The 14,655-nt window shown below is 44.2% G+C and overlaps 1 protein-coding gene across 1 annotated transcript in view; it reads left to right on the top strand.

Annotated features, from left to right (window-relative positions):
* The window catches only part of LOC126215289 (synaptic vesicle glycoprotein 2A-like), a 147,032-nt gene that overhangs the window by 88,845 nt on the left and 43,532 nt on the right, over positions 1 to 14,655 (top strand). The window contains exon 7 of the mRNA XM_049941976.1: positions 6,705 to 6,877. Within this exon, the coding sequence (XP_049797933.1) occupies positions 6,705 to 6,877 (173 nt within the window). The remainder of the gene's footprint in view (positions 1 to 6,704; positions 6,878 to 14,655) is intronic.

Raw genomic sequence — 14,655 nt, 5'->3', positions numbered from 1 at the left:
GCTGAGTACTTTTTGTTCTAAATGGTTTATGAAAATATCGGCTATTGCGCCATATGTGTAAGAATTACAAGAATACGTGTCTGTTCTTTCAGACATGTCCGAAAGAACAGCCAGCACGCATTCATGTAATTGATTTACCTGGACTGCGATTGTACCGATTAATAACAGTTTTTCTCTGAGGTGGTGCCATGAGACATTTAGTGCTGAATTGTCTCTGACTTGTAGCAGCGGATTTGGATTCATGAATCCGTAAACAACACTCCACACTCTCTGCACTACTATACGGCTCCGTGATGACTGTTGGAATAACGCAATGGCGCATGCCACCCAGCGGGAACGTAGGGAACTAGGGGAACTACCAGTGTTAGGCGAAAAAAAAAAACCTCGAAGATACACCGCGTTCAGTGCTAGATCAAACATTTCTGTAAATTATTTGAGCCGGCCGAAGTGGCCGTGCGGTTAAAGGCGCTGCCGTCTGGAACCGCAAGACCGCTACGGTCGCAGGTTCGAATCCTGCCTCGGGCATGGATGTTTGTGATGTCCTTAGGTTAGTTAGGTTTAACTAGTTCTAAGTTCTAGGGGACTAATGACCTCAGCAGTTGAGTCCCATAGTGCTCAGAGCCATTTGAACCATTTTTGTAAATTATTTGAAATTATTTGTCCTTTTCACAATTAAAGGCTATTTTTGTAAAACTAATTTATAAATACCTGCACAACTTTTTTAAATCGGATTACAAAATATACAGTAATTACTCCTCCGTAAAGATTCCTAACCTCATACAAACACCCCTGAAAATTTGTTGTTGTGAATTTTTAATAGGTATGAAAGTACTTGCAAAATTTAAAACGGGAAGCATAGGGCATGTGTAATAACGTGGACTGTTGATGTGTCATTTAGGAAGTGATGTAATAATAAGGAGGTGAACTAGTCGTCACAAATCAGTTATGTACCACATGCCCCGAACGCTTTCGTTTTAAGCCTTACAAGTATTTTCATAACTATTAAAAATTCACAATGACAAATATTCGGGAATGTCTGTATGGGCTTAGGATTCTGTATGCGCCTAAGAGAAACTATTTTATACTATTTAGTCTGATAAACGTTGTATATTCAAAATTCATTTTTATTAAATAATTATTTTCTGTTTTTTATTCTTGTGTGGTGAAATTTTTCGGTCAATTTTTAACAGTTTTACTGTATTACAACAGAGACACGTGGTAAATTTCATGTTTATTTCAGTTTCTCTTCACTTCCCTCAACCAATATGTTGCCACCTCCTACGTATGTAACGCGAAAATACCGTGGAAGTAAAAGTTAGAGAGAGGTTCTGACTCACACGGGGGCTTATCAGCAGACGTTCGTAATGCAAACCTTCGCGGTTGAAACAGGAAAATGGGGAAATGGCAGTGGTAAAAGTACCCTCCGCCACACACCAGACACGCAACCGATTTAATATTGCATTGTAATCTAGTCCTGAGCTATGACTGAAATTTCAAATCCCAACCTCATCGGCGAGTTAGTTAAAAATTAACTGTTGACCTGTGCGAATAATTCACACTCTGACCCAATTATATACACTCCTGGAAATTGAAATAAGAACACCGTGAATTCATTGTCCCAGGAAGGGGAAACTTTATTGACACATTCCTGGGGTCAGATACATCACATGATCACACTGACAGAACCACAGGCACATAGACACAGGCAACAGAGCATGCACACTGTCGGCACTAGTACAGTGTATATCCACCTTTCGCAGCAATGCAGGCTGCTATTCTCCCATGGAGACGATCGTAGAGATGCTGGATGTAGTCCTGTGGAACGGCTTGCCATGCCATTTCCACCTGGCGCCTCAGTTGGACCAGCGTTCGTGCTGGACGTGCAGACCGCGTGAGACGACGCTTCATCCAGTCCCAAACATGCTCAATGGGGGACAGATCCGGAGATCTTGCTGGCCAGGGTAGTTGACTTACACCTTCTAGAGCACGTTGGGTGGCACAGGATACATGCGGACGTGCATTGTCCTGTTGGAACAGCAAGTTCCCTTGCCGGTCTAGGAATGGTAGAACGATGGGTTCGATGACGGTTTGGATGTACCGTGCACTATTCAGTGTCCCCTCGACGATCACCAGTGGTGTACGGCCAGTGTAGGAGATCGCTCCCCACACCATGATGCCGGGTGTTGGCCCTGTGTGCCTCGGTCGTATGCAGTCCTGATTGTGGCGCTCACCTGCACGGCGCCAAACACGCATACGACCATCATTGGCACCAAGGCAGAAGCGACTCTCATCGCCGAAGACGACACGTCTCCATTCGTCCCTCCATTCACGCCTGTCGCGACACCACTGGAGGCGGGCTGCACGATGTTGGGGCGTGAGCGGAAGACGGCCTAACGGTGTGCGGGACCGTAGCCCAGCTTCATGGAGACGGTTGCGAATGGTCCTCGCCGATACCCCGGGAGCAACAGTGTCCCTAATTTGCTGGGAAGTGGCGGTGCGGTCCCCTACGGCACTGCGTAGGATCCTACGGTCTTGGCGTGCATCCGTGCGTCGCTGCGGTCCGGTCCCAGGTCGACGGGCACGTGCACCTTCCGCCGACCACTGGCGACAACATCGATGTACTGTGGAGACCTCACGCCCCACGTGTTGAGCAATTCGGCGGTACGTCCACCCGGCCTCCCGCATGCCCACTATACGCCCTCGCTCAAAGTCCGTCAACTGCACATACGGTTCACGTCCACGCTGTCGCGGCATGCTACCAGTGTTAAAGACTGCGATGGAGCTCCGTATGCCACGGCAAACTGGCTGACACTGACGGCGGCGGTGCACAAATGCTGCGCAGCTAGCGCCATTCGACGGCCAACACCGCGGTTCCTGGTGTGTCCGCTGTGCCGTGCGTGTGATCATTGCTTGTACAGCCCTCTCGCAGTGTCCGGAGCAAGTATGGTGGGTCTGACACACCGGTGTCAATGTGTTCTTTTTTCCATTTCCAGGAGTGTAGTATTATGGTATGAGACCATGACGCTGCTGTGTTCGATTGTATATTTGTGACAATGGACCTATTTCGACGTGATTGACATCGTCACGTTATCAATGGAAATACATATTAGGCACTATCCTAATTAGTCATCGATAGGTAATATAGTAGTGGAGAAATAAATAAATGGAAGTATTTATTAATAAAGGATACTACGTTTTGAATAGTAGTAACAAATATTAGACACACTGTTAGAAAATGGATATCATTATAGACAACACACTTAATGGTAGAACATATGAGAAGCAGATATTATATTTGTCAGCTTAATTTTATTTCTTAAATGTTTTTTACTTACAAAATTTCTTTGAAAAGAATTTTAGCACTTACAATGTGATCATCGTTTAGTTTTCGGCTGCGTATGTCTTTAGCATAAATATAAATATCGCTGGATGTGCAAACTCGTGAAAGGGCGTTGTATAACTGTCCATGTGAAGGAACAGATTGTGGTAAAAACAATCTTGCCTTTGAAACGTTTCACCTTATGCTTTATTAACGATCATAGCGAAGGCTAGTTCTGTTAGACTTATTGTCCTGTCATCTGGAAAGGCATGTTTGGATGAGTAGGTGTGAGGTTGATGCGAATTATGAACATCATCTTATCGGAGCCGGTGAATTTAGCGATGACGATGGACTCGCATAAGTAAGTTACCACTAATCTAACACCTTAAATTTATACCAAACTAACGTTAAGATTTCAAATTAACGTAATAATAGTCTTTTTCTCAAAAAGCAATTAATAAGGTCAGAAACCAGAAGGCTTTAAAGAGTTAAAAAATTCTAGTGGGTACACTTGAAAGTTGTTTATTTCTTCAGGTTGGGTAGAATCAGAAGTGAGATAAATCTTTTCTCCTCCAGGTAACAAAGTGGGAATGACATATGCAATTAAATGTTGAACAGCCGTCATTTTTTGGACATAGAATCGCCGTTGAACAGAATTGCGAAACATTTTGTCCATTGATTTCTGTGGCGTTGAACATGACTGTAATAGAACCATTGTAATTACAATAGCATTGTTTAGGAATTCTGATGCAGATTAATGGTACTGAGTTTAGAAGTGTAACGTAACGTTAGAAACACTGTAAAGTAATGAAGAACTAAATTATGAAAATAAGTATGTAGTCTAATAGTACAGAGATTAGGAGTGGTGTAACGCAATGTTGCAAATGCGGTACAGCAATGGTGAATTAAAAGATAAGTAAATGAAGTTGTAAATTAAGCTATGAAAGTTAACGGTACTTTCCTGTGATGATGTACGTTGATGTAATTCAGTTTATTCGTGCAGTACACACCGCTTGCTTTAAAGGAAGGAAAGAACTCTAATCGCCGCTGTGCGTAATAGTAAAATTAAATAGTCAACAGATGGCGTCTTATAAATTCTTTACAGTGACGTGTATAACTGAAATCGCGTGATAGAATACACTTGCGTAACGAATCTAAACAACTGCAACAGCTGCCGTAAGTGTTGTTTAAACAGACTGACAATAGATGGCACCTTCTAAATTGGCTTTATAAAAATGTGAACGTAAAGATTTTTAACGAAGGCAATAACTTTCAACTAATTGCTCATCTTTCGTCATTAGTGCTGAACGGAATATTGAAAATGATGTTTCAATCATTAATTTTGATTAAGAAATACTGGAGATATGACTTATCGAAAGAAAAAAGGAAAGAAAATAATAGAGCTGAGAAGTACTACTTTTGTAAATCAAACCGCCTTTTCTTGCTACAAATTAATTTATTTTTGCCAGACTCGTTTCGCCTTTTCCTTGCTCTACGGCATCTTCAGAGGGATCTATAACGACACAGTTTTGTTATTTTCAGATTATCAAACAGTTCACGTGCCGTTTTTTATGTAAAAAAGTAATTACTTCCGGTTTGCTGTAATCTACGTTTCCTTTCATCTGGTCTGGAAGTCGCACCACCCCTTTATTTCCCAAACAAAAGCACAATTTTGTATTTCGAACTTTTTCACACTGTTCACCATGTTTCTACTTCTTTTCTGTGGTATACTATTATTCTTTTGGCACTAGACATAGCTATTTGTTCCAACACTGTGCTTTTAATAACGCAAATATTATAACTTTATTTGTGTTTCCTCGTCATTGGTTTCTTTACCTACATGTTGACAACCTAACGAAGTATATGTTCAAAACCAGCTTCTATCAGGATGTTTTTATCTGTGTATGTGTGTGCATGTGCTTTTTTTTTAATTAGGTGTGTGTGTGTGTGTGTGTGTGTGTGTGTGTGTGTGTGTGTGTGTGTGTGGAGTTTGTCTTTTTTTTGGGGGGGGGGGGGTTCAGTTGTAGAGTGTTGAATATGAATTTAATAGCTGCTACAGTGTGGTTGAAAGCTTTGGTGACAGCTGATTTGAGTTTTGATTTCAGTGTTCTGTGGAGGGGCTCATGGATAAGTTATTATTATATTGGGTACCATTATTATTATTATTATACTAATCCTCTTTGCGAGCGTTCTTCCATTATTTTATGTACTAGTGTAAAGAATGAGTTGTTTGGCATGTGTACTTGATCATTCACAGTGTGAAAAAGTTCGGAATACAAAATTGTGCCTATGTTTCGGAAATAAGGTGGTAGTGCGACCTCCAGACCAGATGAAAGAAAACGCAGATCACAGCAAACTGTGAGCAATTACTTATTTACATAGAAAATCCGGACGTGAACTGTTTGATAATCTGAAAATAATAAAACTGCATCGTTATAGATCGCACTGAAAATGCCTTAGGGCAAGAAAAAGACGAAGCGCGTCTGGAGAAAATAAATTGATTTGCAACAAGAAAAGGCGGCTTTTTTTTTTTTTAAAAAAAAAAAAAAAAAGAAAGGTCAACTATTCTGTGGTTGCTGCGGAGGAAGGCCACGCAAACAAGCTGAGAAGTAATATACCGGGTGATCAAAAAGTGAGTATAAATTTGAAAACTGAATAAATCACGGACTAATGTAGATAGAGAGGTTCAAATTGACATGCTTGGAATGACAAGGGGTTTTATTAGAACCAAAAAAATAGAAAAGTTCAAAAAATGTGCGACAGATGGCGCTTCATCTGATGAGTATAGCAATAATTAGTATAACAAAGTAAGACAAAGCATAGATTATGTTCTTTAAAGGAAATGCTCAATATGTCCACCATCATTCCTCAACAATAGCTGTAGTCGAGGAATAATGTTGTGAACAGACGTGTAAAGCGTGTCCGGAGTTATGGTAAGGCATTGGCGTCGGATGTTGTATTTCAGCATCCCTAGAGACGTCGGTCGATCACGATACACTTGCGACTTCAGGTAACCGCAGAGCCAATAATCGCACGGACTGAGGTCTGGGGACCTGGGAGACCGAGCATGACGGAAGTGGCGGCTGAGCAGACGATCATCACCAAACGACGCGCGCAAGAGATCTTTGACGTGTCTAGCAATATGGGGTGGTTCTAATAAAACCCCATGTCATTCCAAGCATGTGTGTCAATTTTTACCTCTCTATCTACATTATTCCGTGGTTTATTAAGTTTTCAAATTTATACAGATTTTTTGATCACCCGGTATATGATCGTGATTTGTACCGAATAGACAGACAGACAAGGAAGCGACCTAATAAAGACGTGGTGAGATGTGGTCGAGTGAGTGGTCTGTAGGCATCACCTCTCTGGCTGGTGTGCCCAGGTGAGGGCGCTCGAGGTGGACCCGACGTCATCGCCATCTTCAGCGGGCGTCGACGCCAGGTCCCCGCTGGCCGTGGCCCGCCACATGTGGAGGCAGACCGCGCCCCTGTTCCGGCCGCCGTACCTGCTCTACACGCTGCTCGCATGCGTCATACAGTTCGGCCTCTACGCCAGGTACACTCCCCTCTGTCTCACCGTACGTCATCGCTGTTTCCAGAGGAACCCTACACCGCACAACCCACTGCCTTGGCAGTGACGAATGCCACCGTGGTAGTCACCAGTGCTGAGCGAGGTGGGCTGCTTCTAATTTGTGCTTTTTCAACCTACGTGGTGGTACGTTGCACCAACCTTGCCCCAAAGCGAGATAAGTATGATCATTCCTTTACTAAAATGTGCAAGTAAAAAAAAATATATATAAACATGCCTAGCGAGCTGTATGCTAATCTAGTACACTACTGCCCATTAAAATTGCTACACCAAGAAGAAGCTGGCGGCTACACGGGTAGCGGATGCTGTGTAGCGTGGACTGGGCGGTTTTTTAGGTTAGAAGTCCTCGGGAAAGTACGGGGTGGGCTGCAATTTCAAAGAGTGCATGGCAAATACAGGACGTGCTTGGATCAAGGAACAGTCGGAATTGTAGTTGTAAATTGTTGTAGTTGTGCTGGGAAAGTCCCTGAGCTTCAAGTGCTAATAGAAAGTACAGAAGCTGAAATCGTTAAAGGTACAGAAAGCTGGCTAAAGCCTGAAATAAGTTCTGCAGAAATTTTTACGAAGTCTCAGACGGAAAGATAGGTTAGGCAGAATTGGTGGTGGAGTGTTTGTGTCTGTCAGTAGTGGTTTATCTTGTAGTGAAGTCGAAGTAGATACTCCGTGCGAATTGGTATGGGTGGAGGTTATACTTAACAGCCGAACTAAGTTAATAATTGGCTCCTTCTACCGACCCCCAGACTCCGATGATATAGTTGCTGAACAGTTCAGAGAAAATTTGAGTCTCGTAACAAATAAATACCCCACTCATACGGTTATAGTTGGTGGGGACTTCAACCTTCCCTCGATATGTTGCAAAAATACTTGTTCAAAACCGGTGGTTGAGAGATTCATACCTCATAAATTGGTAAGAGATGGAACTGATCCCCCGTGGTACACAAAACAGGTCCGAACGCTGTTGCAGAGGCAACGGAAAAAGCATGCGAAGTTCAGAAGAACGCGAAATCCCGAAGATTGGCTAAAATTTACAGACGCGCGAAATTTGGCACGGACGTCAATGCGAGATGCCTTTAATAGGTTCCACAACGAAACATTGTCTCGAATTTTGGTAGAAAATCCGAAGAAATTTTAGTCGTATATAAAGTACACAAGCGGCAAGACGCAGTCCGACGACTGTGCCGCTAAAGCGAAGTTATTGACGCAGTCTTCCGAAATTCCTTCACCAGGGAAGACGAATGGAATATTCCAGAATTTGAAACACGAACACCTGCTAACATGAGTTTCTTAGAAGTAGATACCTTAGGGGTTGCGAAGCAACTCAAATTGCTTGATATGGGCAATCCACAGGTCCAGATTGTATACCGATTAGGTTCCTTTCAGATTACGCTGATACAATAGCCCCCTACTTAGCAATCATATACAACCGCTCGCTCACCGATAGATCTGTACCTTCAGATTGGAAAATTGCGCAGGTCGCACCAGTGTTTAAGAAGGGTAGTAGGAGTAATCCATCGAACTACAGACCTATATCATTGACGTCGGTTTGCAGTAGGGTTTTGGAGCATATACTGTATTCAAACATTATGAATCACCTCGAAGGGAACGATCTATTGATACGTAATCAGCATGGTTTCAGAAAACATCGTTCTTGTGCAGCGCAGCTAGCTCTTTATTCGCACGAAGTAATGGCTGCTATCGACAGGGGATCTCAGGTTGATTCCGTATTTCTGGATTTCCGGAAAGCTTTTGACACCGTTCCTCACAAACGACTTCTGATCAAGCTGCGGGCCTATGGGGTATCGTCTCAGTTGTGCGACTGGATTCGTGATTTCCTGTCAGGAAGGTCGCAGTTCATAGTAATAGATGGCAAATCATCGAGTAAAACTGAAGTGATATCAGGTGTTCCCCAGGGAAGCGTCCTGGGACCTCTGCTGTTCCTGATCTATATAAATGACCTGGGTGACAATCTGAGGTTCTCTTCGCAGATGATGCTGTAATTTACCGTCTAGTAAGGTCATCCCAAGACCAGTATCAGTTGCAAAGCGATTTAGAAAAGATTGCTATGTGGCAGGTGGCAGTTGACGCTAAATAACGAAAAGTGTGAGGTGATCCACATGAGTTCCAAAAGAAATCCGTTGGAATTCGATTACTCGATAAATAGTACAATTCTCAAGGCTGTCAATTCAACTAAGTACCTGGGTGTTAAAATCACGAACAACTTCAGTTGTAAAGACCACATAGATAATATTGTGGGGAAGACGAGCCAAAGGTTGCGTTTCATTGGCAGGACACTTAGAATATGCAACAAGTCCACTAAAGAGACAGCTTAAACTACACTCGTTAGTCCTCTGTTAGAATATTGCTGCGCGGTGTGGGATCCTTACCAGGTGGGATTGACGGAGGACATCGAAAGGGTGCAAAAAAGGGCAGCTCGTTTTCTATTATCACGTAATAGGGGAGAGAGTGTGGCAGATATGATACGCGAGTTGGGATGGAAGTCATTGAAGCAAAGACGTTTTTCGTCGCGTCGAAATCTATTTACGAAATTTCAGTCACCAACTTTCTATTTCGAATGCGCATATAATTTGTTGAGCCCAACCTACATAGGTAGGAATGATCATCAAAATAAAATAAGAGAAATCAGAGCTCGAACAGAAAGGTTTAGGTGTTCGTTTTTCCCGCGCGCTGTTTGGGAGTGGAATGGTAGAGAGATAGTATGATTGTGGTTCGATGAACCCTCTGCCAAGCACTTAAATGTGAATTGCAGAGTAGTCATGTAGATGTAGAAATGGTGATGATAAACGGGCATTCATTGGACAAATATATTATACCAGAACTGACACGTGACTACACTTTCACCCGGTTTGGGTGCACAGATCCTGAGAAATCAGTACCCAGAACAACCACCTCTGGTCGTAATAGCGGGCTTGATAGCCTGGGCATTCAGTCAAACAGAGCTTGGATGGCGTGTACAGGTACAGCTGCCCATGCAGGTTCAACACGATACCACAGTTCATCAAGAGTAGTGACTGGCGTATTGTGACGAGCCAGTTGCTCGGCCACCATTGACCAGACGTTTTCAATTGGTGAGAATGTGCTCGCCAGGGCAGCAGTCGAACATTTTCTGTATCCAGGAAGACCCGTACAGGACCTGCAACTTGCGGTCGTGCATTATCCTGCTGAAATGTAGTGCTTTGCAGGGATCAAATGAAGGGTAGAGCCACGGGTCGTAACCACCATGCCGGGTGATACGCCAGTATGGCAATGACGAATACACGCTTCCAATGTCGCCAAACACGGATGCGACCATCATGATGCTGTAAACAGAACCTGGATTTATCCGAAAAAATGACGTTTTGCCATTCGTGCACCAAGATTCGTCGTTGAGTACACCGTCGCAGGCGCTATTGTCTGTGATGGAGCGTCAAGGGTAACCGCAGCCACGGTCTCCGAGCTGATAGTCCATGCTGCAAACGTCGTCGAACTGTTCGTGCAGATGGTTGTTGTCTTGCAAACGTCCCCATCTGTTGAGCATACAATGTAAACTTTCACGGCCGGTATTGACTTCACTTAAAACTTCCGGGCTGATAGGCCGTGGTCGAAGTATAAAACTGTCTCCTCGCCGCTTTACCTCCGATGATGTCTCCCGCAGTCGGAGACGAAACGTTAGGAGACAGTTTTATACTTCGACCACGGCCTATCAGACCGGAAGTTTTAAGTGAAGTCCCCATCTGTTGACTGAGGGATCGAGACCTGGCGACACGATCCGTTACAGCCATGCGGATAAGATGCCTTTCATCTCGACTGCTAGTGATACGAGGCAGTTGGGATCTAGCCCGGCGTTCCGTATTAGCCTACTGAACCTACCGATTCCATATACTGCTAACAGTCATTGGATCTCTACCAACGCGAGCAGCAATGTCGCGATACGATAAACCGCAATCGCGGTAGGCTACAATCCGACCTTTATCAAAGTCGGAAACGTGATGGTACGTATTTCTCCTTCTTACACGAGGCATCACAACAACGTTTCACCAGGCAACGCCGGTCAACTGCTGTTTGTGTATGAGAAATCGGTTGGAAACTGTCCTCATGTCCGCACGTTGTAGGTGTCGCCACCGGCGCGAACGTTGTGTGAATGCTCTGAAAAGCTAATCATTTGCATATCACAGCATCTTCCTGTCGGTTAAATTTTGCGTCTGTAGCATGTCATCTTAGTGGTGTAGCAATTTTAATGGCCAGTAGTGTATATCTGATAGTCACTGGTAATAGAAACAGTTCAAGTGAGCTATTATTTACATAATACTATATTCATATTTACTGTTCATCTCAGTTGAAAAGTTGCTCCCTATCCAGGGAGTACGACGGGTTTCATTTTCAGAGACGACAGAATACGTTGACTCGCAATTTACACCTCCTAAGGACCAGAGACATTACTGCTCAATCATAGACAAAGATGGACGACATGAAACACGGTACATACGTAATAGAGATGGAGTGGTATATTTATAACTAAAAATGGTACAGATTTTACCACAAGGGATAGCAGCAGAAATATAAGTAACGTTCATGTGTGACCCTGGTCTGACCGCCTGCATAAAGGTCGATATAGTATTCTCAGTACGGAATATGGCCTCCACGGGCAACAGCACATTTTGCACCTGTTATTCATACTGGCCAGGGTAGCCGAGAGCGCTAAAGCGCTCGTTCCTGGACTCGGGTAGGTGCGCCGGGCCCGGATCGAATCCGCCGGGCGGATTAACGACGACGGCCGGTGTGCCGGCCAGCCTGGATGTGGTTTTTAGGCGGTTTTCCACATCCTACTAGGTGAATACCGGGCTGGTCCCCACGTCCCGCCTCAGTTACACGAGTCGCAGACATCTGAAAGACATTCACACTCTTTCACGATTCAAACCCGACGCAGACAGCTGGGGTACACTAATTCCGTCCTGGAGGGTACGGGGTGGCGGCAGGAAGGGCGTCCGGCCACCCCTTAACATTAACCATTCCAAATCCGTACTTAACCCTGACGAACCTGCGCCCAATACGGGATAAAGGCAGTAACAAAAGAAAAGAAATAAAAAGATTCATACTGGCCACTAAACTGTTGAGAAGTCCTTCGGAGATTTTGTCCTACTTCCCTCAAGATGGTTTGCAGTTCTTCCACGATTCTGTTAGGAAATGTTCGTTGAGAAGCACATCTGCCAAGAGCACCTCAGGCATGCACTGTAGGGTTTAGGTCCGGGGAGTATGCTGACCATTCCATACGTTGATATCTTGACTTTCTGATGTGCCCTATACGTCAGCTGTCCTCTGTGGGCAGGCGTTGTCGCCCATAAACAGAAAGTCGGAACCTAAGGAAGCCCTAAACAGACGGAAATGGTACACAATGATTTGTCTGCTACATCAGTCTGCTGTAACGGTATCTCGCGTGTTAGGCCACTGAGTGTAATGCCTGCCCACGCCATAACGCCTAGATGTTCGTGTACATTCTGTGGCATCTACCGTGATCTCCTCTCTCTGCACACTAAATGGTGGCCAGAAGCACTTGCCACAGTGAAGCGGGATTCGTGGAGAACGTCACACTGGACCACTATTGCAGACCTCATCCGACATGCCCTCTGCACCAACGAACTCTTTCTCAACCGTGGCGTGGTCGAAGTGGGACACATTTAATAGGCTTCCGAGCATAAAAACAGCCTGATTTAATCGCCGCGAAATGGTTCTGACAGAGACACGTGTACCGGCAGCGGCTGCGAGGTCTGCAGCGATCTGCCATGGAGTGAGATGCGTGTTCCCAACCGCCACTAGGGCTACGTATCGGTTCTCTTTCGCATAGCATATTCACACTGAGCGGCCTTTATTAATCGCGAGATGACCCTTCTGGAAGCACCTTTTATTGTGGCCATATGGGTGAGACTTCTACCGGCTTCGAGCCGTCCAACTGCACCCAAATGATGTCTTGCAGACGTGTTGCCGTGCCGCACAGAATGTCGCATTAACCGGCTATACTACAAGCTTCATCGGACATCATACTGCACGAACTGGCCGGCCGGAGTGGCCGTGCGGTTCGAGGCGCTACAGTATGGAACCGAGCGACCGCTACGGTCGCAGGTTCGAATCCTGTCTCGGGCATGGATGTGTGTGATGTCCTTAGGTTGGTTAGGTTTAAGTAGTTCTAAGTTCTAGGCCACTGATGACCTCAGAAGTTAAATCGCATAGTGCTCAGAGCCATTTGAACCATTTGCACGAACTGTCTAATGCATACACAGCGTTAGATTTCCTTTTGTTATCATTGATCGGGTGCTATAGCGATTGTCGGTTGTTCCATAGCAATTGAGGTTGTCCCTAGCAAGCATCAGTTGTTCCTTAGCAGTTGTCAGACAGTGTAGATTTATTACTCTCATGTCGTGTTAACGGTTAGCTGCGTGTTGATCACATAAATTAATTTCTAAAATGATAAAAATCACAACATACGATCACATTATCAAAATACTTCACTTTTTTCCACTAAACAGTATTTAACAGTCACATCATGATACTCTCGGAACCGAGTAAAAGTACTTGAGCAAAAACATGCTATTTCGCGAGTATTTTCAGAAAACAAAAGACTTACAAAGTACTTGCAATGATACAAATGCAGGCTATGAACTATTCTTTGAGAAAAACTACATAGAACTACCTTTTTGACTCCTATTTATAACATCTGTGTGCCCGCCTCCATTGCCACACAAATTATTATGTCAACATAATGTTTTCTTATGAATGAAAATTTAGATAAAATTGTAAGTTTTATGAGTAGAAAAATCCACGAATCAAAATAGTTGTAACAGACATCTTAAATAACCATGAATTAAAAATCGAAGTTTCAGGAACATGACATATGTAAAATATTCTGATTTCGTACCATATCTACGTCTACATCTGCGTCTACGTGATTACTCTGCTGTTCGTAATAAAGTGCCTGGCAGAGGGTTCAATGAACCACCTTCAAGCTGTCTCTCTACCGTTCCACTCTCGAATGGCGCGAGCTCTGATTTCTTTTATTTTATCGTGATGATCACTTCTCCCTATGTAGGTGGGTGCCAGCAGAATGGTTTCGCAATCAGAGGAGAGAACTGGTGATTGAAATTTCATGAGAAAATCCCGTCGCAACCAAAAACGACTTTGTTTTAGTGATTGCCACTCCAATTCACTTATCATGTCTGTGGCACTATCTCCCCTATTTCGCGATAATACAAAACGTGCCGCGATTCTCTGTACTTTTTCGATGTCATCCGTCAGTCCCACCTGATGTGGATCCCACACCGCAGAGCAATCCTCCAGAATGGGGCGGAAAAGCGTGGTGTAAGCAGTCTCTTTAGTAGATCTGTTGCGCCTTCTAAGTGTTCTGCCAATGAATCGCAGTCTTTGGTTGGCTCTACCCACAACATTATCTATGTGATCATTCCAAATTAGGCTATTTGTAATTGTAATCCCTAAGTATTTCACACTGGACTCGCATTCGGGAGGACGACGGTTCAATCCCGTCTCCAGCCATCCTGATTTAGGTTTTCCGTGATTTCCCTAAATCGTTTCAGGCAAATGCCAGGATGGTTCCTTTGAAAGGGCACGGCCGATTTCCTTCCCCATCCTTCCCTAACCCGAGCTTGCGCTCCGTCTCTAATGACCTCGTTGTCGACGGGACGTTAAGCAACACTAACCTAACCTAACCTAAGTATTTAGTTGAATTTACAGTCTTCAGA

Source organism: Schistocerca nitens, chromosome 12 (assembly GCF_023898315.1).
Source record: "Schistocerca nitens isolate TAMUIC-IGC-003100 chromosome 12, iqSchNite1.1, whole genome shotgun sequence".
Taxonomy (NCBI): Eukaryota; Metazoa; Arthropoda; class Insecta; order Orthoptera; family Acrididae; genus Schistocerca; species Schistocerca nitens.
The sequence above is the reverse complement of the archived record's forward strand: the minus strand, read 5'-3'. Positions and strand labels throughout refer to the sequence as shown.